Source organism: Physella acuta, unplaced genomic scaffold (assembly GCF_028476545.2).
Source record: "Physella acuta isolate Inbredline_101_S28 unplaced genomic scaffold, ASM2847654v3 ptg000578l, whole genome shotgun sequence".
Taxonomy (NCBI): domain Eukaryota; kingdom Metazoa; phylum Mollusca; class Gastropoda; family Physidae; genus Physella; species Physella acuta.
Genome location: NW_026732097.1, coordinates 349,403 through 371,095, shown reverse-complemented (window position 1 = coordinate 371,095; position 21,693 = coordinate 349,403). Strand labels below are relative to the sequence as shown.

General features: G+C 41.3%; 1 protein-coding gene across 1 annotated transcript in view; it reads right to left on the bottom strand.

Moving 5' to 3' along the window:
• LOC131946956 (short transient receptor potential channel 6-like) overlaps window positions 1-12,998 on the bottom strand; it is a 30,946-nt gene extending 17,948 nt beyond the window's left edge. The window contains exons 1-6 of the mRNA XM_059308016.1: window positions 12,938-12,998; window positions 11,780-12,791; window positions 8,384-8,480; window positions 4,622-4,817; window positions 2,449-2,648; window positions 2,036-2,183 (exon numbers count right to left, since the gene is read on the bottom strand). Coding sequence (XP_059163999.1) covers window positions 2,036-2,183; window positions 2,449-2,648; window positions 4,622-4,817; window positions 8,384-8,480; window positions 11,780-11,987 — 849 coding nt within the window. The 5' untranslated portion in view covers window positions 11,988-12,791; window positions 12,938-12,998. The remainder of the gene's footprint in view (window positions 1-2,035; window positions 2,184-2,448; window positions 2,649-4,621; window positions 4,818-8,383; window positions 8,481-11,779; window positions 12,792-12,937) is intronic.
• Window positions 12,999-21,693: the final 8,695 nt, after the last annotated feature.

Below are 21,693 nucleotides of genomic sequence, written 5' to 3'. Positions count from 1 at the left end.
CACTTTTTTTTGGGTAAACGAAGACAACTCGTAAAAAACACGTGCCTTGAACCCGTGTCGAGTGGGTTAGCAATCGTGTGCCCAACCACTCGACCATATCGTCTCCCCCATACTGGCCAGCAGTTGTTACGTTCGGTTGTTTGTACACAAACACCGCGTGACTACTACTCAGTAAACCAAAAGAGGGAGAGTAACGAACCTTGTTTTCATCAAATTACAATTACTGGGTTATGTCCCCTTTTACCACGTTTTTTGTACAAATATATAAGGGGTCAAAAATGATCAATAAAATGTTTCCATGGATCAATTTAGTAATAATAACAATTGAATATTCTACTGTCATCGGAAACAAAGCTTCCCTGAAAATTTTAGCGCGCTAGCTAACTGGGAAGTGCCCGAAATTTCGATCGCAAGATTTGATTGGAGAACCAAACAAACAGACGCGAAAGCAAGTTAGAGAAAACGTGGGAAAAATACGATTTCGAGAAGGGCTGTAGGCTGAGGTGTGACGTCTGCAGAGTTTCTTCCAGGCATCTCTTCGGGGGGGGGGGGGGGGGGGGCAAAGCCCCCCCGAAATTTTTTTACCGCCCCCCCCCCCCCGAACGAAATGAAATTTATATAATTTATATAGAAAATATATACTTTTAACAGTGTCCGCCCCCCCGAAGAAAGTTTACCGCCCCCCCCCCCCGAAAATTTCAAGTGCCCCCGCGGAGAAAAAAGTCTGGAAGAAACACTGGACGTCTGTCTTCTCGTAACGAAGTGTGACGAAGTGTGACGAAGTGTGACGAAGTTTAACGTAGTGTGACGAAGTGTGACGAAGTGTGACGTAGTGTGACGAAGTGTGACGAAGTGTGACGATGGAGCGGGGAGGTAAAAATCGTTTCAAAAGGGTGACAACTTTTATAGCTGGCCCCTAGGCTAAACTAAAAACAACTAGAGACATTTTTCTAGACTAAATCGACGAATGGTTTTCATGTTGAAGACAAAAATCTCTCCTCATTGCCAACAACAGTTAACATTCGCTTGACGTCAGTGTAGCGCCTCCGTCCTATTGTTCCCCACCCTATGCCTCCAGACTAAAAACACCCCCACACACACACCCCACCCCCTCATTCGATGTCTTGTGGACCTTTACACTGCTTAAGGTTACAATTAATTCACCTGAAATACTTCCGTTAAGACTTGGTGTTAACTGATCATTAGATAAATTCCTTCCACTCAGTTATAGGCATAACCAGAGGCATATTTTGTGGATTTAGTACCACTTGCATTGGTGGATTGTGTGGAACTAGTACCACTCGCAGTGGTGGATTAGGTGCCAAGTGGTGGATTATGTGGATCTATTGTCACTACCTTGTGTTCCCTGTGTTCCCCAACCTTGTGTTCCTTTCATACACCTTCCTTGTTTGCCCTATGTTCCCCTTACCAGGTGTTCTCTCTTTTCTCTCTAGTGTTCTTTCTGTTTCCTCTATCTGGGGTTCCCTTTGTCCCCTACCTTGTGTTCCCTTTGTTCCCCCTATCTTGTGTTCCCTTTGTTCCCCCTACCTTGTGTTCCCTTTGTTCCCCTACCTTATGTTCCCCCTAACTTATGGTCCCCCTAGTGTTCCCCCTACTTTATGTTCTCCCTTACCGTGTGTTCCCTTTGTTCCCCCTACATTGTGTTCCCTTTGTTCCCCCTACCTTGTGTTCCCTTTGTTCCCCTACCTTATGTTCCCCCTAACTTATGGTCCCCCTAGTGTTCCCCCTACTTTATGTTCTCCCTTACCGTGTGTTCCCTTTGTTCCCCCTACATTGTGTTCCCTTTGTTCCCCCTACCTCGTGTTCACTTAGTTCCCCCTACCTTGTGTTCCCTTTGTTCCCCTACCTTATGTTCCCCCTAACTTATGGTCCCCCTAGTGTTCCCCCTACTTTATGTTCTCCCTTACCGTGTGTTCCCTTTGTTCCCCCTACATTGTGTTCCCTTTGTTCCCCCTACCTCGTGTTCACTTAGTTCCCCCTACCTTATGTTCCCCCTACCTTATGTTCCCCTTACCTTATGTTCCTTCTCCCTCTCCGCCAGCTTCTGTAGACTCCGGCTCAGCTCAAACGCTGCATAGATGGGATCGTCACATGACAGGGCTAAGTAGGCTGTGCTGGCCAGACCTCGGTAGGCATTCAGCCTTGACTTGGAGTGTACAACTCTAGAAAATCATGTACACGTATATAATATATATATATATATATATATATATATATATATATATATATATATATATATATATATATATATATATATATATATATATATATATATATATATATATATAAAATATATATATATATATATATATAAATATATATATATATATCCCACCTACAATTTATCGACACTTCATATTGTTGCGGGGGTCGGGTTGATAACGTTCTACCCCCCCCCCCTCCCCAATCACCACCGGCCTAACGTACCTGTCAAAGTTCTTGTGGTTGTAGCACTCGGTACACAGACAGAAGTAGTTGTGCGGGGTCTGGATGGTGAAGCCCTTCTGGATCAGCATGTGGACGATGTCGAAGTTGTTGCACTGGGCGGCCAGCACGATGGGCGTGATGTCCGGCGCGAAGCTGGAACTGCTGTCCTCCTGCTCGTAGAAGCCGTGCTGGAATTCCAGCTGATGTTAAAGGGGGAAAATTGGTCGAGTGGACATATAGACATACATACATATTCGTTTGGCTGGGGTTTATGTTAGTTCTACACTAGATAATTTGGGGAAAATTGGTCGAGTGGACATATAGACATACATACATATTCGTTTGGCTGGGGTTTATGTTAGTTCTACCCTAGATAATTTAAGCTTGGTCGAGTGGACATATAGACATACATACATATTCGTTTGGCTGGGGTTTATGTTAATTCTACACTAGATAATTTGGGGAAAATTGGTCGAGTGGACATATAGACATACATACATATTTGTTTGGCTGGGGTTACCGTTAATGATAGTTTTAATTTGTTTTAATTTAGGTAATTTGGGAAGAGAATATGTAGAGTAAAACCAAGAGTTTAACTTATGAATAGGCTTCGGGAGCAGGTAGGATTAACGGTAGATTTTTTTGAGTAGGTATATGGATGGGTTTAAGTTAGTTTAGGGGTCGGATAGAGTTTGATACTAGTAGTATGAATATGTGGGTATGGTTAATCGAAAACGAAGCAGCGAATCAAAGTGGCTATAAAAGTCTGATTCGCAATAACAGAAAAAAACAAATAGTAGCATTTCAAAAGTTTTGGATTTTATGGCTACCTTCGAAGTAATTGCTCAAGTTATTTAGAGAGTTTATGCATTAAAACAATATGTTTATGATATGGTTAAAATACATTAGCTAGCTGTGTACATAGTTTTCAAACATCTCAAACAACTTTAAAAACAAATGTACAGGTCAACACGTGGGATGCTTGACTGCCAACCCGATATTCGGACCAACACACGTCAGTGCTGACCAACACTCATGTTTACACACTCGCACACCTCACTACTGAACGAACAAACATGCCTATTGACTTCACTAGAGACAAAAAAAAACATGGCTATCTAGTACCAGCGCACATACCTACCGACTAGCAAAAGCACACTTCCGTACTGAACAATGCACATCTTTACTAACCAACACTTACATCTACTGACCAAAACATTTACTGACCAAAGCATCTACTGACCAAAACATTTACTGACCAAAGCATCTACTGACCAACGCACATGTTTACTGACCAACACCTATATATCTATTGACCGTCCCACACGTTCACTGACCCCCACACACGGACACTGACCCCTCCCCCCCACAACCATACGGCCACTGATCCTCACACACAGCCACTGACCCCCACACACGGCCACTGACCCCCCACAACCATACGGCCACTGACCCCCACACACGGCCACTGACCCACACACATGGCCACTGCCCCCCCACACACACGGCCACTGACCACAACACACATGGCCACTGACCCCCCCCCACACACACACACGGTCACTGTCCACACACACACACACACACACGGCCACTGACCCTACACTCACACACGGCCATTGACCCTCACACTCGGCCACTGACCCACACACACACGGCTACTGACCACCACACACACGGCCACTGAACCTTATACACACACACACTGACCACCATACACACGGCCACTAACCCACACTGACCATCACACATGGCCAATGACTACCCCACACAGCCACTGACCCACACACACGGCCACTGACCCACACTCACACAGCCACTGACGCACACACACATATCTACTGACCCTCACACACGGCCACTGACCCTCACACACGGCCACTGACCCTCACACACGGCCACTGACACACTCATACACGGCCACTGACCCACACACACGGCCACTGACCCACCACACACGACCATGACCCACACACACGGCCAGTGACCCCCCCCCCCCCACTGACCCTCACACACGGCCACTGACCCCACACACGGCCACTGACCCCCCCACACACACGGCCACTGACCCACACACACATATCTACTGACCCTCACACACGGCCACTGACCCCCACACACGGCCACTGACCCTCAAACACGGCCACTGACCCCCACACATACGGCCACTGACCTGCATCCTTGACCTCTGGTCTGAGTAGACCGGATGTGCCAGGAACATGTCGCAGATCTTGACGTTCTCCGTCTTGATTGCGTGCAGCAGACCCTCCTCGATGACGTCAAGTCGCGACTTCTCCAGCAGGAGCTGGATACAGTCGTAGTGCTCACCCAGCACAGCCAGCTGCAGGGCCGTGCGGCCAAGGTAGTCCCTGGTGAAGGTCAAGGTTATCAAGTTACAGTCGTTGTGTGGCCCATCTTATTATTACCAGTAGGTGTCGTTTTTATTCAAGATTGCTAAACACGTATTTGGGGCGCCAATAGCTGCTAATTATCAGATCAAGTATTTGGTACGCCTATGGCTCAAGATTATTAGATCTAGTATTTGTGACGCCTATGGTTCCAGATTATCAAGTATTTTGTCGCCAATGGTTCCAGATTATCAAGTATTTGGGACGCCTATGGTTCCTAATTATCAGATCACGCCCTTCTTTTATCGTTACATGGCCACCTATTTTTGAAAAAAAATAACTGACGTCATGTTGGGGAGGGAGGGGGGTCGCTACTTGTGCTACTAGACTGCCGTGCCTGCAGAATTCTACCTTGGGAGTTCACCGTTAATCACGGCCGGGTTAATTTGGATGGATCGTACGCTAGGCCATTAACAACTAAAAGGTTCTTTAATGAAAACATGTAACACCTAATTAGACCTCATTAATTATGAAGTTGATTAAACATCGTTTTGATTTAAATACCTTTTCTCGGCACCAGCCTGCACCTTAGTAATTTTACGCGGGGTCACCAGACAACTCCTCCCCCCCCCCCCGCCACACACACGCACACACACATACACACACACACACACACAAAAGGCGCAGATATCAAATCGAACTAATAGCTCTTTATCTAAAGTCAAGGTTTTAAATTGAAGTAAATCTTGAAATATCTCAAGCTCATACGTTGACGGATGGTTGTAGAGAAGATAAAATCGAGACCAAAGTTACAGGAAGTTAATGTACGATCTTCAGCACTTAATTATCTCCAACAAAAAAACTGATAGGTGCAACCAGCTACAGTTTGTTTAACTGAAACAACGTATTGATATAGACAGTGATGTTCCAGACTTTTTTCTCGGGGGGGGGGGGGGTGGAGGGGCACTTAATATTTTCGGGGGGGGGGGGCGGTCTACTCTTTCCGGGGGGGGGGGGGGGCGGACACTAGTAAAAGTATATGTCTACTATATAAATTCCATCTTGTTTGGGGGGGGGGGGGGGGGCGGTAGACTTTCTTCGAGCCCCCCCCCCCCCCCTCCCCGAAGAGATGCCTGGAAGAAACTCTGGATATAGGTCCAAAGTCCCGTGGTTTCATGTGCTGGCAAAACTAAACACAGTCAAGGCATCATGTTGCTGTAGAAACTAAACCTAAATGAATATTAATATCTTACATACGTTAAACCTAACCATAAATAAACGTAACCCTAAATCCAGTGGCGTCACCAGGCAGATGTGGGGGGGGGAGCGTGACACTATTTAATGTTTGACATCCCGACGAAAAATCGTGAAATTAACCGCCAAAACAATGTTTTATCCATAAACAAAAGTATATAAAAAGAGATAACAAAAAAGTAGGGGGGGTGACACGGAGCATCAAATGGAAAAGTGTAGGACACCATCAGTTACCTGATAGGGTGACACCCGACACCCGACAAAGTGACGCCACTGCATAAATCAATACATAAATCTACACTTATAACTAGCCCTATACCTGTTTCTAAATACATACCTTAACCCTAAATAACCGGATCCTGAAATAAACTTTAACTTTTTATATTTGTTATATCTAATTATATCTAAGTTACAAGCGTCCCTTTATGTCTCTAATCTCTTCTTTCGTCCATCAATTACTTACAGCCAAACAGACCACAATAGGTTGGCTAAAAAAACACCACCGCCGTGTTTATCAACAAACCAAGGCCTCATTAACTTGATGAAAACAGCCGAGCAGTCTATTTATTGGTTTAGCGCCCTGGGCTAGTTCGTTCAAAACACGATTAACATTTCATTAACCCTAACCTGCGTGCCGAGACCTGTGTCAGCGGTTTAACTTGGTTGTGATGGTAACCACGTGATGATCTTCAGACAGTCAGAGATAGATAGTCGATAGTATTTAATAGTTTAGTCTACAAATAGGTTGTAGTTTAGGCTATAGATAGATGATAGTTTTCGATAGTTTAGTCTACAAATAGGTTATAGTTTAGGCTATAATTATACGATAGTTTTCAGTTGTTAGGTTTACAAATAGGTTATAGTTTAGGCTATAGATAGACCATAGTTTTCGATCGTTTAGTCTACAAATAGGTTATAATTTAGGCTATAGATAGACGATAGTTTTCAATAGTTTAGTCTACAAATAGGTTATAGTTTAGGCTATAGATAGACGATAGTTTTCAATAGTTTAGTCTACAAATAGGTTATAGTTTAGGCTATAGATAGACGATAGTTTTCAATAGTTTAGTCTACAAATAGGTTATAGTTTAGGCTATAGATAGACGATAGTTTTCAATAGTTTAGTCTACAAATAGGTTATAGTTTAGGCTATAGATAGACGATAGTTTTCAATAGTTTAGTCTACAAATAGGTTATAGTTTAGGCTATAGATAGACGATAGTTTTCAATAGTTTAGTCTACAAATAGGTTATAGTTTAGGCTATAGATAGACGATAGTTTTCAATAGTTTAGACCAGGGGTCTCCAAACTTTTCAGTCCGAGGGCCGCATTAACTATCAAATTTCAGTTCGAGGGCCAGTTTCTTCCAGGCATGTCGTGACTTTCTGAGCAAGTTCCTCAGCCTACTCCAACAAACGTTTTTTTCCGTGGACAAAAAGATCTCCGCGGGCCGGATGAGAGGACCTCGCGGGCCGCATCCGGCCCGCGGGCCGTAGTTTGGAGACCCCTGGTTTAGACTACAAATAGGTTACAGTTTAAGCTATAGATAGACGATAGTTTTCAATAGTTTAGTCTACAAATAGGTTACAGTTTAGGCTATAGTATAGATGGACGATAGTTCGGTCTATAGATAGACGATAGATTTCCATTGTTTGCTATAAAAATAGATTATAGTTGGTCTATAGATGTAAACAGTTTGGTCTATAGATGTAAACAGTTTGGTCTATAGATGTAAACAGTTTGGTCTATAGATAGACGATAGCTTGGTCGTTATGGACGATATTTGGGTCTATTGATGGACGATACTTTTATGTATAGATATATCTCTACATTTTTAAATCTATACAGACAGATAATGAGGGAAGAAGGAAATGGAGTGTGAGAGGAGGCAATGGAGAGATGGAGAGATAGATCTAGTAGGAAAGAAAGGGGAGGGGAGAGAAAGAGTGTGGAAACTGACAGAGAAGAAAAGGGGGAAAGGGGGAGAAAAAGAGAGGTTGGGAAGACAGAGAAAGAGAGAGAGAGGTGGGGGAAAGAGAGAGGTGGGGGAGACAGAGCGGGAGAGAGGTGGGGAGAGGGAAAGAGAGAGAGGTGAGGGAGACAGAGAAAGAGAGAGAGGTGGGGGAAAGAGAGAGGTGGGGGAGACAGAGCGGGAGAGAGGTGGGGAGAGGGAAAGAGAGAGAGGTGAGGGAGACAGAGAAAGAGAGAGAGGTGGGGGAAAGAGAAAGGTGGGGGAGACAGAGCGGGAGAGAGGTGGGGAGAGAGAAAGAGAGAGAGAGGTGGGGGGACAGAGAGCGGGAGAGCGAGCTAGAGAGCAAAGAGTCACGTGTTACCTGCAGCTGAGGTTGAACGTGCCCGACTCCTCAACCAACATCTCCAGGGCCGGCAGGTTCCCGCTCTGTGCGGCCCACAAGTACCTGCGTTCTGTGTCTGATGTGGGGAAAATTCAATATAAATATATAGGGAACATTTACTATAAATATGTAGTGAACATTATATATAAACATGATGATTTGGTGACCAGAAAGATGCGCAACGGAAAAAAACGCAAAAAAATTACGCAACGGAAAAAAGCGCACACAGAAAAAAAGCGCAAACAGAAAAAAGTGCTTTTTCTGATTGCGCTTTTTTCCGTTGCGCAGTTTTTTGCGCATTTTCAGTTCCATGTGTCTTTTTAGGAATGGGGAAAGAAGATGATAGCGATGTTTGGACTTAAACATGATGTAGGGAATATTCAACAAAAACATCACATCGGGAACATTCGTAATTACTATGGCGATATATAGAAAACATTCGACATTTAAATGTCGATGTAGGGAACAGTCGATAACATGATTATATAGGGAACATTCGATATAAACATGATATAGAGAACATTTTATATAAACGTGATGATGTAGGAAAATTTGATATAAACACGATGATATAGGGAACATTTTATATAAACACGATGATGTAGGGAACAATCGATATAAACATATTGATGTAGGGAACATTCAGCTGGATCATGGGAACGTGTAAAAATACACAAAGCCTAATAAATACTCGTCAAACTCTCAATAGTGCCTCGCCTTAACACTACTCATACCCCCCCCATCCTAAAAACAGTGCACGATAAAAACAAAAGCTTTAGGTGAGCGCTTGCCACATAATCTCGTGGTGATCTCCTACGTCATTAGATTCTCGGTAATTAACTTCAAGTGTTGGCTAACTGCGCTTGTCATTATATGTAATTATAGGTGTTTCTCTAATTAATTTTTCTGTTCGACTACTCTTTCTAAAAGTATGCCACGTGTAACTGGGGTTATTTGAGTCGTAGTCTCATCCTTATCTTCAGAGTCGTAGTTATGCCAGCCCTCTCTACATAATAGTAGTAGTCTCATCCTTATCTTCAGAGTCGTAGTTATACCAGTCCTCTCTACATAATAGTAGTAGTCTCATCCTTATCTTCAGAGTCGTAGTTATGCCAGCCCTCTCTACATAATAGTAGTAGTCTCATCCTTATCTTCAGAGTCGTAGTTATGCCAGCCCTCTCTACATAATAGTAGTAGTCTCATCCTTATCTTCAGAGTCGTAGTTATGCCAGCCCTCTCTACATAATAGTAGTAGTCTCATCCTTATCTTCAGAGTCGTAGTTATACCAGTCCTCTCTACATAATAGTAGTAGTTTCATCCTTATCTTCAGAGTCGTAGTTATGCCAGTCCTCTCTACATAATAGTAGTAGTCTCATCCTTATCTTCAGAGTCGTAGTTATACCAGCCCTCTCTACATAATAGTAGTAGTCTCATCCTTATCTTCAGAGTCGTAGTTATGCCAGTCCTCTCTACATAATAGTAGTAGTCTCATCCTTATCTTCAGAGTCGTAGTTATACCAGCCCTCTCTACATAATAGTAGTAGTCTCATCCTTATCTTCAGAGTCGTAGTTATGCCAGTCCTCTCTACATAATAGTAGTAGTCTCATCCTTATCTTCAGAGTCGTAGTTATACCAGCCATCTCTACATAATAGTAGTAGTCTCATCCTTATCTTCAGAGTCGTAGTTATACCAGTCCTCTCTACATAATAGTAGTAGTCTCATCCTTATCTTCAGAGTCGTAGTTATACCAGCCCTCTCTACATAATAGTAGTAGTCTCATCCTTATCTTCAGAGTCGTAGTTATGCCAGCCCTCTCTACATAATAGTAGTAGTCTCATCCTTATCTTCAGAGTCGTAGTTATACCAGTCCTCTCTACATAATAGTAGTAGTCTCATCCTTATCTTCAGAGTCTTAGTTATACCAGCCATCTCTACATAATAGTAGTAGTCTCATCCTTATCTTCAGAGTCGTAGTTATACCAGTCCTCTCTACATAATAGTAGTAGTCTCATCCTTATCTTCAGAGTCGTAGTTATGCCAGTCCTCTCTACATAATAGTAGTAGTTTCATCCGTATCTTCAGAGTCGTAGTTATGCCAGTCCTCTCTACATAATAGTAGTAGTTTCATCCTTATCTTCAGAGCCGTAGTTATGCCAGCCCTCTCTACATAATAGTAGTAGTTTCATCCTTATCTTCAGAGTCGTAGTTATACCAGCCCTCTCTACATAATAGTAGTAGTCTCATCCGTATCTTCAGAGTCGTAGTTATGCCAGTCCTCTCTACATAATAGTAGTAGTCTCATCCTTATCTTCAGAGTCGTAGTTATACCAGCCCTCTCTACATAATAGTAGTAGTTTCATCCTTATCTTCAGAGTCGTAGTTATACCATCCCTCTCTACATAATAGTAGTAGTCTCATCCGTATCTTCAGAGCCGTAGTTATGCCAGTCCTCTCTACATAATAGTAGTAGTCTCATCCTTATCTTCAGAGTCGTAGTTATACCAGCCCTCTCTACATAATAGTAGTAGTTTCATCCTTATCTTCAGAGTCGTAGTTATACCAGTCCTCTCTACATAATAGTAGTAGTCTCATCCTTATCTTCAGCGTCGTAGTTATACCAGCCCTCTCTACATAATAGTAGTAGTTTCATCCTTATCTTCAGAGTCGTAGTTATACCAGCCCTCTCTACATAATAGTAGTAGTTTCATCCTTATCTTCAGAGTCGTAGTTATACCAGCCCTCTCTACATAATAGTAGTAGTTTCATCCTTATCTTCAGAGTCGTAGTTATACCAGCCCTCTCTACATATTAGTAGTAGTTTCATCCTTATCTTCAGAGTCGTAGTTATACCAGCCCTCTCTACATAAGGGGAAGATTCAAGTCTTAAACACCTTACCAATTTACCTATAGCTACACCAGTGCAATAAGGGGTTAAGAACCAAAAAAAAAAAAAAACTACGCCATTGATCAACTGTACCAGTATCAATAAATGGTAAATAAACACGGGGTGGGGGCATTTGAAACTTCGATGGGGCACTTAAAATTTCTGAGGGGGGGGGGGGGAGAGGGGGAGGGCGGATACTGGTTTTATTTTGTAATATTTTGTAAAGTATATTTTTCTTTCTTCTTCTTTTGGGGGGGGGGGGGAGTCGGGGAGTCGGGGAGACGTTTTCCTGTGGAAAGATGACTTTCAGAAACTCTGCGTCTGAGTATGAACTGAATATACAGCAATGTAAATATGGCTGATAATACGATAACAGTATTTTCTTCCAGATATCAAGTCTCCACGCAAACCTTCATAAGTGCTGTTAATGAGATAAACATTACTAACACGACTTGGCCTGTTTTCTTATCGTATAAATAACGCGTTACCTGTGAGTGGGACGTCCCCAAAAATACTCCTGGTAGCCTTGTCAGCGTCACTGTTGTCATGACGACTTCTCTGGCGTTTCTCGTGCATATCATTATGCTCGCTCCGGGCCTGCCCTTGTTGCTGCGAATTAATGTCTTTCCGGTTCTCCCGAGATAACTTCCGGCCTGCGTTAAACGACCTTCGGAATCCGAAAGATGAACGGCTCATGGTGCGTCACCCGCGGTGTCGTGACGTGGTCGGTCCGGCAGATCGGGTCCGGCACTCCGATCTGTCCGGCAGAGAGTGAGGTCAGTCTTGTGTCCGGGCATGGAATCGCTTGTAAATACTCCGGAAGTGACGTAATGCTTAGGAAATATCATTAAAGCGTTTGAACATGAACTTAAAGTTTAACTGATTAAATCTTAATATTTTAGACTTCAGTTGTTTTTTTAAACAAAATTCGAAATAAGTCTGCGTATCGAAATAGTTAATAAATGTACAGGACTAGCTTCATTGTTTAAGTTACTTCATAATTCAATGAACCATTTTATTTTTAAAAATATTAATGATTCACGAGAAAAAATATAGAATAAATTTGTTTTGGTAAAGGACTACTTAAATTGTTTTTAGCGTAATTAACTTGTATCAACTTCACTATAACGTAGTCTTACGTCTTGAATAAAGAATTCACATTAGAACTTAGCCAAGTTCGATATTTTAAACATAAACATCACAGATAAACTTGTGATAACTTATGGATGAAAAGTTGTTTCCACGGTAATACTATTAGTTTTCTTTCACATTGTAGTAATAGATCGATATTAGTAGGTTATATGTTGGCTAATTCTATTTATCGAATCCTTGAAAATCCCAGCCTGTAACGAATAGAACACAACGCACTCGGAAGAAAAAGTTGCTTGTTTTAAAAAGATGCTGGATCACTGAGAGTGGCCGCACTTTGATGGCAACTCATTGTTGGCGGTGCAGCATCGCTAGTTCACTCCCCTTCTCAGCGTCTTTTGTTTCGTTTCTCTGAGAAGAAAAACAAGCATTGCAATCAGTTTTTTAATTACAACGTAAAGCGATATACAACTGGGAATAATTATTTATTTTTCTTTACCAAAATATAATAATAAAACAATATACCGAAAATATAATAACGGAAACTTAGTATTTACAATTTAAGTGTTCCACAGTTTCATTCTAAAATAAAACTCAAAAATAAAACTTTAAAATTAGAATTAAAATTTGAAATCTGAAACATATATTTTCGTCGCTTAGTATGTAGTAAATCAATTAACTGCGCTAGTTAATGAACTGTAGAATATGTGTTTAGATTGTGATATCTTTAATGCTTCACTATCTCTGATGCTCTCTGTAAAGACAGACTAGTAAAGCCCAGAAAGTCGACTACTGCTCTGAAGGTGAAGCCGCCCTCCTTTATGTACCCATCTTGTCGCCATCCATCAGCCACGTCAACGCCGGGGTTCCCCGTTTAACATTATTTGTCGGCAATTTGGCAACTAACAGCTACACAAGCTACAACAACATGGGGGGGGGGGGGGTCTGCTTGTAAATCTGGCTTTATCTGATAAATGGCCGTTGTTGTTTTAAAGATTGGAAGATATGTTTGGTAGAGCCTCAATTCCAGACATCGGTACAGTATGTTGTATAAAGATGTGTCTGTTAGAGACCCATTTCAAGACACCAAAACAGTCTGTTGTATAAAGATGTGCTTGGAAGAGCCTCAATTCTAGACAACGGTACAGTCTGATGTATAAAGATGTGTCTGGTATACCCTCATATAAAGACACAATACAGTCTGTTGTATAATGGCGTTAAGATTTTTTTTCCAGAGCCCCAATTATAGATAACAGTACAATCATTTGATAGGGACGATTATAGGTTGTAGACGAGCATTTTCCAATCCAGTTGTATACACATTCTTGGCCCACAGTACAGTTGCTATTGTGGCCACTGATACTATCTAATTCCGTCCAGTGGCCGAGTCGTCATAGGAGGAGATAACGTGACCGGGTCCTTTTGCAGTGGGCAATTTTGTCGGGAGCCGTGTGGTCGCGGTCCTGTTGTTACAAGACTTTAAGAGGAAGTCTTTTTGTCGAAGACCCTCTTGTTTGGGCTATATTTGATAGGGCTTGCGGCCGGGAATGTATTGTTTGGGTTCGTTGATTATTGGTATAGTTAAACGAATCAATTCACACTGCGTCTTAAAACAATAAGAGTATAGCAGATAGCTGAAAACAATTTATTCCATTAATCATTCTTTCCTTATTAAACCTCGCTACAAATTGCTCTACACAACTTATATCCAAGGATCTCTTACATAAAGTTGTTAAGACGATTTTTACCCTTGCTTATTAACACTTACTGGTTCCAAAATTATAGTTACCCATTGATAAACAACTACTTTAAACGGTAATTATAATTACACATTTAATTATGACAATTAAAATTAACCATACCGCCAGCACCTGATGAATTCTGTGTCGGGATTAAAGCCAAAAGTAGACGCTAAAAACTTGGACGTAAAATACATCTCCTGGACAACTCATAAATCTCTTGAACAAATAGTACAAATCTCTCCCCCCCCCACCCCACCCCAATCTCCCCTATATATCCCAAAGGTTAAAAGAAACCTGGACTAATCCCACTCCCAATGTGAGATTTATATAAAGAAAAAGCAAACGAAAACAAAAATAAAAATTAGTGTTAAAAATTGTATCTGATGCTGATTATTTTTATGAGTATAATAGTACATGATTGGATAATTCATTGTCAGAAAAAAATTATCAAAGACCTCCTAATATTAATCAAGAGGCGACAGTCCATAGACAGGGATACTCTAGCCCGCAAATAGGGGTGAACTGGTCTTGTGGTGAATATAGAAGATAAAAACATCGCGAGACAAGCGTTGAACAAAAAACCCAGTGAATAAGAGAAAAATGGGCCTGCCTAAATAATCCTGAAGAATGACTGTTAAAGGTATATATATATATATATATATATATATATATATATATATATATATATATATATATATATATATATAATTGTCAATCTCACTAAAATGTGCATTCTGTTGGCTGTACTATACAACTTTAAAATGTATAGCTTTATATTATTTTTAACGTTATGGTTATTCGCCCAACACAGTTAGCAAAACATGTTTTTCTTTCTGTCATATCTACAACGATCAAAATTAAACGCTGTTCCGACTAAGATGTGCCCACCCATGCAAGCAAAAACACAAAAAACGCACACAAAAATGCGCGTCAATATTTAAACCTGCGGTTTTGCCAGATTTTTCTGGGCGGTAAAGTCTGGAACAAATTCCGCGGTTAAAGATCAATAAGATGTACAAGCGACAACAACAGGGGGATTTCCTTTGAAAAAATCTTGGCCGTGTACCCATCTTAGCCGGGATGAAACGTTGTATATTTCTAGGCTGTTGATAGGGCGAGAGATATCAGCATGGAGTCTAGGCTGCAGTGTGATGGAAGGATTAACATACAGCAATAGAATGGCTTCATGTTTGTTAAACACTACAGTACTACATGAATATATATGGGTGTGTATATATATATATATATATATATATATATATATATATATATATATATATATATATATATACATATATGTATGTATATATATATACATCTATATATTTATATGTATATATGTATATATATATATATGTGTATATATGGAGTCAAAGTTCATTATCAGGAATTCTACAATAGTTCACATAGAGCCTGGCTAATAGAATATTTGACATACCCTATATATATATATATATACATATATATATATATATATATATATATATATATATATATATATATATATATATATATATATATATATATATATACACGGCATGAAAAAAGTCAAAGTATACTCTTCAAATAAAAAAAATGACTTCTAGAGAATTGATCGAAGTGCCGAAAAGAGGGATGATTAAGTATAGGTGAGAATGTGTATCTGCCATTGTCGGTTTCTTTTTTTCCCCCGCCCCCCACCGCTTTCTTTCTCTTTCTCACTATGCTCCTTTTGTTTGTACAATGAAATTAGCGCGCTACCTAAGCGTTAGACTTAGTTTCTAAAAAAAATGGTTGCAAGGTGTTTTTTTGTTGGTAAGATATAAACAACTTACTGTATGTAGACTGCACGGTAAAAACAAGGACGATGTTTTTTTGTGCTTAAGTGTTATTGAGAAGCCAATTAACTTTTAAAATCTTTTTGTTTTTCGTGTAAACGATCCAGAATTTTTTAAGGTGATGAAACACGCACTACACAACTCATTTTGTGTACATCTCAAGCCTTGTATCTAGTGATGTTTACATATAAATCGCCCTCCAAACCAACCCCCCCCCCTACCCCACCCTACCTCCAACAAACACCTATACAATACGCATTGATTAAAAAAAAACGTTGGGAATTTAAAATTAAATAATGGAAATTCTATTCGATCAGATTCGATTGCTGCATAATTATCTGAAAAGACGAAGTTTTTTTTAAAAAGTGTAATACAGTGTGTCCACTTATTCATCCAACTATTAAAAGCAGAAATAAATATGGAAGTAAAATGAAGGACAGTTTTGCATAATCACCCACATAATCCTTCTAGCACTATGAAACATGAACAATCGTTTAGTACCTACTTATTATGTAGGTGCACGATCTCAAAGTATTACAACAATACATGAACCACCGTTTAGTACCAACTTATTATATATTAGCTGCACCATCTCAAAGTATTACAATAAAATAAACTTTGAGGGAAATCTATATTTTAAAGCTAATACTTTGTCTACCTTAAAGTTCTCATGTTATCGTGTTGGAACTCACGCAAACAGACAGGCAGACACACTTACATACAGACAACGCTCAAAAATTGGGGAAAAAAACTCGTTTTCCGAATACGAGAAAGTAATAACTCAGTATTTCCGCGGAATGTTAACAAATATATATGTGGAACAAAAATGTCTTCACTTCCCTTAATTCAGGTGGAATTTTCTTTAATGTAGGTGGAATTTTCCTTAATGCAGGTGGAATTTCCGAATACGAGAAAGTAATAACTCGGTATTTCCGCGGAATGTTAACAAATATATGTATGGAACAAAAATGTCTTCACTTCCCTTAACGCAGGTGGAATTTTCTTTAATGTGGGTGGAATTTTCCTTACTGTAGGTGGAATTTTCTTTAATGTAGGTGAAATTTTCCTTAACGCAGGTGAAATTACAGATCACACCTTTGGGAGTGAAACTGTGATTAGCTTAGCCTCACAACCGGTAGGAAATCGTAGGAAATCATTCAACGTGAAATGGGAAAATACTTACTCGATAACTGGATTTATTTCCCATCACTAACAGTGAAATGCATTACATCGTGTAACGCCAACGTATCTGTCGTTACATGCAAGAGCAGCTTCCGGGTCAGACCTGATATCCAAGAAATTTGCATTTGGAAATTTACCGTCTATTTAGAAATCTAAAAATAGCATATCGTTCATTTTCCGCGATTGGCGAGGTATTCGGATAGCGGTTAACTTTAAAATTCTCATTTAAAGTGGGCGGAGGGCGGGCTTGTGTGAGTGTATATATATATATATATATATATATATATATATATATATATATATATATATATATATATATATATATATATATTGTATACGTATTTGTACTAATGAACGCTAAAATCACCTACAAGGCACTTCTTCACCTTGTGTATGTGATCTCTATCCATTTTAAATTGTCTGTTGGATAGTGTCGCGAATTAAAAATCTATAAATAGAACTCGTCTTTTGTAGTCAAATTGCCAATGGTTAAGTTTCATCTCAGCAGTCTGAGTGAAGCTAACGTCGTCAGGAATAGTTTCCCACCCCCGCCACCTTTTGTAGCTGAGATGTCTAAAGACAGGAACAGACCTCACAAATGTTGCATTGGCGCTCTACCACACGGCCACGCCTCTCACAGCATAGTGTTCATTTTTAGTCTTCTTTCCTCTTCTCGATGTATCTCTCTCTCTCTCTCTCTCTATATATATATATATGTAACTAGGGTAGTTACCATACTATGGTTAACAACGTATTACAGTCTGGGGGTCAGTTGATTCATTATATTATTGTGAAGCATTTCTTTTGATTCATGTAATAAAAGGATCAATGGTAAACCTGCATCTTCGAGTATCTATATTGTGGTCGATGTTGTGTAGAATGAGTAAATACACTCGTTACATTTGGCGTTGTCGAGCAGTAGACTCGTTAACATTTGGCACTACAAGCAAATAGACTCGTTACATTTGGCGCTGCGAGCAGAAGATTCAACTAGACCAGCCGCTTAGGCACCCATAGTCAACCTAGTTCATAACTGTGTTTCGTGTGTGTGAATTCGGACATTCAGGAACAGTGAAAATTGAGGAACGAGGAAAATTATTCATACATACACGGTAGGAAAGGTCTTTTTTTTTTTTACTCAAGGAATAAAAATTAGAATGTCTACTCTGGACGAGAAGCAGACCCATATTGTGGTCCTGCCCAGAGAGTCCCACATTAACAAATTTTACGGGGACGGTGATCCAACTTTAACCAACAGGTTCAGTGAAGAGGTCAAAGCGGCCTGGGCCTCGAGATACATGTCACCAGAGGAAAGATTAAGACTGCTGATGGGCAGTATAGGGGAGACGGTTAGGGCAGAGGTCAAATGCCACGATAAAACCATCCAATCAGATCCAGATAAGGTGCTGGATCTAATTATGGAGACCTTTGGGGAGAGACGGTCGGGATCGCAACTGCTATCGGGGTTCGTAGGCTTAAAGCAGAGAATGGCGGAGAGTGTGATGGAGTATTCACACCGAATGAACAGGGCCTTTGATTCGGTAAAGGGCAAAACACCTGACATTGATGTGCGCCTACTGAGGGACCATTTCATCGAGGGGCTAGCAAACCCGATCTTAAGGAGATATTTGAAAGAGGAGGTCTACAAAGACCCACAGTTGACCTTCCTTCAGGTCAGGAACTCAGCGATCCGCAGGTCCGAGGATGAGGACCAATCGAACTGTTCGGTAGACAAAGTCTCTGTGCCGGAACAGAAACAATCCCCACCCACAGGCACCGGCACGATGGAAACCATGATGGCTCAACTGTTGGCCCACCTGGATAAGGTTGACCAACGATTGGAGAGGTTAGAAAGCAGGTCAACAGCAGAGAATCAGGGCAAAAACGGGACAAAACATAGACAGGTTGGACAGCCGCGACCTGCTGGTCCACCACTCCAGTGGACAGCTGACGGTCGACCAATCTGCCTGTCCTGCTCACAACCCGGACATATGGCACGGTACTGTCCGGTGAAACGATCGCCCTCTGTAAGGCAGGTCAAGGCTACAGAGCGGCGAGGTTATGGCTTAAGAAACAAAATGGGACAAACAATGAAAGAGTCTCAAACAAGACTCGAAGAGAAATTATCAGATATTGAAAAAATGAACTGTGAAATGAACTTGAATGTTAAAAAGTTTCAAGTGAACAATTTGTTGGCTGAGAAAAATGATAAGGAAGAAATTGGTAGACTTAATAATGAGATCTCAAGGTTAACCATGAAACTGGATAGGGAAAGTTCATGCAAATTAAAAGCACAGGAGAAGTGTTCATCTTTAGAGTGTCTGTTATCTGAAGAAGAAAATAGAAAATTTGTACCTGGTTTTGCAAAAATTGCCTCACCGTTGCATGACTTGGTAAACAAAATGACAAAGAAACACAGTAAGGAGAAAAAGAAAGGCAAAACACAACTGATAGGTGAATTATGGACTGAGGAATGCCTGAACTCGTTTAAGCTACTGAAAAAGGCTTTGACAGAGGCGCCGATATTAGGATACGCAGACTTTGACAAGCCATTTCGGCTAGAAATTGACGCCAGCTCTAAAGGTCTGGGAGCTGTGCTATCACAACAACAAGAGCAAGGTTTCAGGGTTATTGCGTATGCCAGTCGAGCTCTGAAGGAATCAGAGAAGAACATGACAAATTACAGCGCCATGAAACTAGAACTTTTGACATTAAAATGGGCTGTGACTGAAAAATTCAGGGACGATCTATTAGGTGCTAAATGTGTGGTATACACTGACAATAACCCCCTGAGTCACCTACAGACAGCAAAGTTGGGATCCATCGAACAGCGATGGGCAGCAGAATTGGCACTCTTTGACCTAGAGATAAAATATCGCCCAGGGCGGTCCAATGGCAATGCGGACGCTTTATCAAGGAATCCTTACGAGAGACCGGGCGATGAGGAAGAAACGCTGACAGGAATATGTGAGGTCAGAGCGTCAACAGATATCCCTCACGGGGTGCAAGTGATGCAAAACGGGCAGACCGGGGTGGAGCACACATCCACAGAGCCCCGACATATGGACATCAGTGATTTTAATTGCCTTAATAATAAAGAGATAAGAGATGCCCAGAGAACGGATAGTGGCTTACAGCCGCTGTTGAATTACGTCCAGGAACAAAAATTCCCAAGAAGAAGGGAAAGAGAACAGTTTGGTCGGGAAACAAAGAAACTACTGAGTCAGTGGGACCGTCTCAGTATAAAGGATGGTGTTCTCATGCGGAGAATTCATGACCAAATAGACGGGACAATTCACCAGGTGGTGGTGCCTGGACAGTTACGAGAAGAAGTGCTAAAGTTGGCACATGACAGGGCGGGACACCAGGGTCAGGACAGGACGCACAAAATATTACGACGGAGGTGCTACTGGCCCAATATGGAGATGGAGGTCAAACGCCATTGTGAGGCTTGTGTTAGGTGTCAGCATGCGAAAATGCCAGTTGTCAAAATGAGACAGCCGTCAGGACACTTACTGGCGACAAAACCACTAGAGATTGTGGCTATGGACTTTACGTTGTTGGAGCAATCATCGGATGGGACGGAACATGTGTTGGTAATGACTGATGTATTCACCAAATGGACTGTTGCGGTGCCCACACGAGATCAGACTGCCAAAACAGTGGCAAAGGTCTTAATAGAACATTGGTTCATCAAATATGGCATACCAAGACAATTACACTCTGACCAAGGAAGGGCCTTCGAGTCAGAAGTAATTAACCAACTGTGCAGCCACTACGGGATCAACAAATCTAGAACAACCACATTTAATCCGAAAGGAAACGGACAGTGCGAGCGGTTCAACCGCAGCATGCATGATTTGCTGCGTACGCTAGAACCTGAACAGAAAAAACGTTGGTCTGATTTTCTCCCAGAGTTGGTATATCTATACAACTGCACCCCCCCATGCCACAACCGGCTTTTCGCCACACTTGTTACTGTTCGGACGGGAGGCTCGACTCCCTCTTGACTTGTTCCTAGGAAAAAAGGAGAGTATGACTGGTTCATACACCGCACTAGAATATGTGAATGAACATATGAGACGAATTAGAGAAATGTACAGGGTGGTACAGGAAAGACTAGAACATGAAGCACGGCGAAGGGAACCGCCGGTACAGACAAAGGACCCGCCACTCAAACTGAACGACAAAGTATTACTGCGTAGCCACCCATTAGGCAGAAACAAAATCCACGACCTCTGGGGACAGGAGATATGGCAAGTCGTGGAGATGCCTAAAATAGCCGGTGGCCCCTTTAAAATAAGACCCATCAATCACACCAAACAGGAGCGGTGGGCGAATATTGCTCAATTAAAGAAATATTGTCATAGTCAAGAAGAGCAGTTACACACAAAGAAACCTAAGACAATTAGGGAACCGGAAATTACAACGGAAATTCACATACCCATCCCGGAACCATGTCACCATCAACAGCGCAACAGCGATACACAAGGGGAGGATAACGGCAACAATGAGGATCCCGGTCCTCCCAGAAGCAGAGACACAGTAGAACAGCAGATAAGTGGTCCGCGG